Source organism: Asparagus officinalis, chromosome 8 (assembly GCF_001876935.1).
Source record: "Asparagus officinalis chromosome 8, Aspof.V1, whole genome shotgun sequence".
Classification (NCBI taxonomy): Eukaryota; Viridiplantae; Streptophyta; class Magnoliopsida; order Asparagales; family Asparagaceae; genus Asparagus; species Asparagus officinalis.
Window position 1 is genome coordinate 89,325,805 of NC_033801.1, and position 2,113 is coordinate 89,327,917.

Genomic DNA, 2,113 nt, shown 5'->3' on the forward strand with positions numbered 1-2,113 from the left:
CTACAGGGTTTGGCGGCCGCCCGCGGCGGTCGACCGTCACCAATTCCAGAGACCTAGAATCCTACAGGGTCCCTGGCGGTCGACCGCGGTGGTCGACCGTCTCCAACTCCAGAATCCCCCTACGATCTGTGCACATTTTCGGTCTACCGCAGCTGTCTCGCAGTCGACCGACAGGCTTCCAAACCGTTTTCGGTGCTTGTTTTCCTGAACTTTTCAACTGTGTTGCCAATTCTACACGATGAACATACACTAGTGGCTTTTGGAAGGAGGAATAGAGGGCAGAAATCCATTTGTAGCCAAGTATGCGTACCATAAGTTACTATCTTGGTTTCCAACATAGACTTCTCGTACATTGCACCGTCATGGCACTTGCTGCACCTGTCACAGGTTTTGCATAAAAAAACATCTGTTACCAATCGGATAATGGCCGTAACTTTTGCAACCTAATCACTTATTTTCCAAGTATACATGGAACTAAGCAAATGCCATTGAAGCACAAAACTTGAACCTCTATTCATTTGATAATCTACCAGTGATCGGGATAAGTTTAGTTCCAGGAAAGTTAGGTTCAGATTTCTGGAGTCGGAGCCTGGAATACCCATAAATAACCCATTCCAGGTGCACGTAAGTTATCCATGAATTGCTGGGAAGAAATCCAAGGAGATGCTTCGGCTATAAATTGATGAAAGTCCTCATGTTTGGACGCCAAGCTTAGATAGATGATCAATTATAGTTGCAACTTCTATATGTTTGCAATCTCATTCATTGTTCAAACTCGGAAGTTTTATTTTAACAGTTTCTGTAGTGCTGAATCTTGGTAGAACAGAGTCATTGTGGGCAGTGCAACCTTCAAATTCAATTCTCTCATTTTCCCTGTGGTAGTGATCAAATAAACATATTGCAGATACCATATCGTGTCAACATAATGATAACTTTAATTTATTAACAAATATAAGGAAGCTCGTAATCAAATCAATGAAGTATTACAGAGAATCATACACGAAGCTACATAATGTATAAACGCAAACCATAAGAACCCCACATCACAATCAAACACTACAATCCTACAAGATCAATAACCACACATCACACGCTAAATGGATTCCATAAATACATCGACACCAAGCTTTCATGGACTCCCAGTGGCTGCTGGAGGGGGGGAAAGAAAAGGAATGGGAGGTATCTGGACACCAGGAATACTCGGAATGCCTGAAGGGATTGAGGGGATAGTAGGTATCTGGACAGAAGGAAGAGGAGGCAGTGCAGTAGGAATTGCCGGGATTGCTGGAATTGCAGGCATTGGTGGCGTTGCAAGCTTAGGCAATGTAATCACTGGCATTGGTGGCAGAGTCGGCATTGGCAGTGAAGGAATTGTAGGGAATGGTGGCAATGTTGGCTTTGGCAGTGTCGGAATTGTAGGTATCGTGGGCGTTGCTGGTGATGCCGGAGTGTCTAAAAGATGGCGAGCTGCGGTGCTTGAGTCGATGCTAAGTGAGGCGACAAGCAATGAGATTAGAAACCAACAAGTGGAGGAGGAGGAGGAGGCCATGTTTTCAGTTTAATTAAGCTTTGAAGCTTTTCTTCTCTTTGGTGTAGAACTATAGTCGTCAATATTGAGTTTTATAGAGTAAATGTTGAATGCATGTATGGATTCAAAAGTGATTGTTAAGTTGGTGATCAGTTTTGGGATGGAATCTACAGATTTTCTTAATTTGCTCACCTTCTGATCCACGCGTCCTACATGATTTTTTTTTAAATTTTTTTAAAACAGAGATCATGTAGAGCTTTTGTAGGTGGGTTGTTGGGAGATAAGTTTTTCTGATAACTTAGTTCTGTTGTTGATTCTAGTTATCTGCTACAACTTTGGGAGTGTTTGCTAAAACTTGAACTGAAAGTGTGGAAGCGCATCAATGTCAGCACCCGAGTGAAATAAGGTTTTTGTTTGCAGACAAATTACCTAAAAAACCAGTTGGTGTGACAACAGTGCTTTATCCATTTGGTTATTATCAAATTACACGTACATAAGTTGAATTTAAATATTTAATTAGTATAAAAATAAGCTAAATATGAGACATATATACCATGCTAAAAAAACTCTTCGTCGCTCTTTTGA

The 2,113-nt window shown here is 41.4% G+C and overlaps 1 protein-coding gene across 1 annotated transcript; it reads right to left on the bottom strand.

Moving 5' to 3' along the window:
- Nucleotides 918–1,580, bottom strand: LOC109820580 (vegetative cell wall protein gp1-like). The gene has a single exon (XM_020386737.1). The coding sequence runs from the start codon at nt 1,547–1,549 to the stop codon at nt 1,130–1,132; it is 420 nt and encodes a 139-aa protein (XP_020242326.1). The 5' UTR covers nt 1,550–1,580; the 3' UTR covers nt 918–1,129.

Excerpts from the sequence above, each read along its gene's own strand:
- LOC109820580 (XM_020386737.1), bottom strand. The coding sequence starts at position 1,549 with ATGGCCTCCTCCTCCTCCTCCACTTGTTGGTTTCTAATCTCATTGCTT.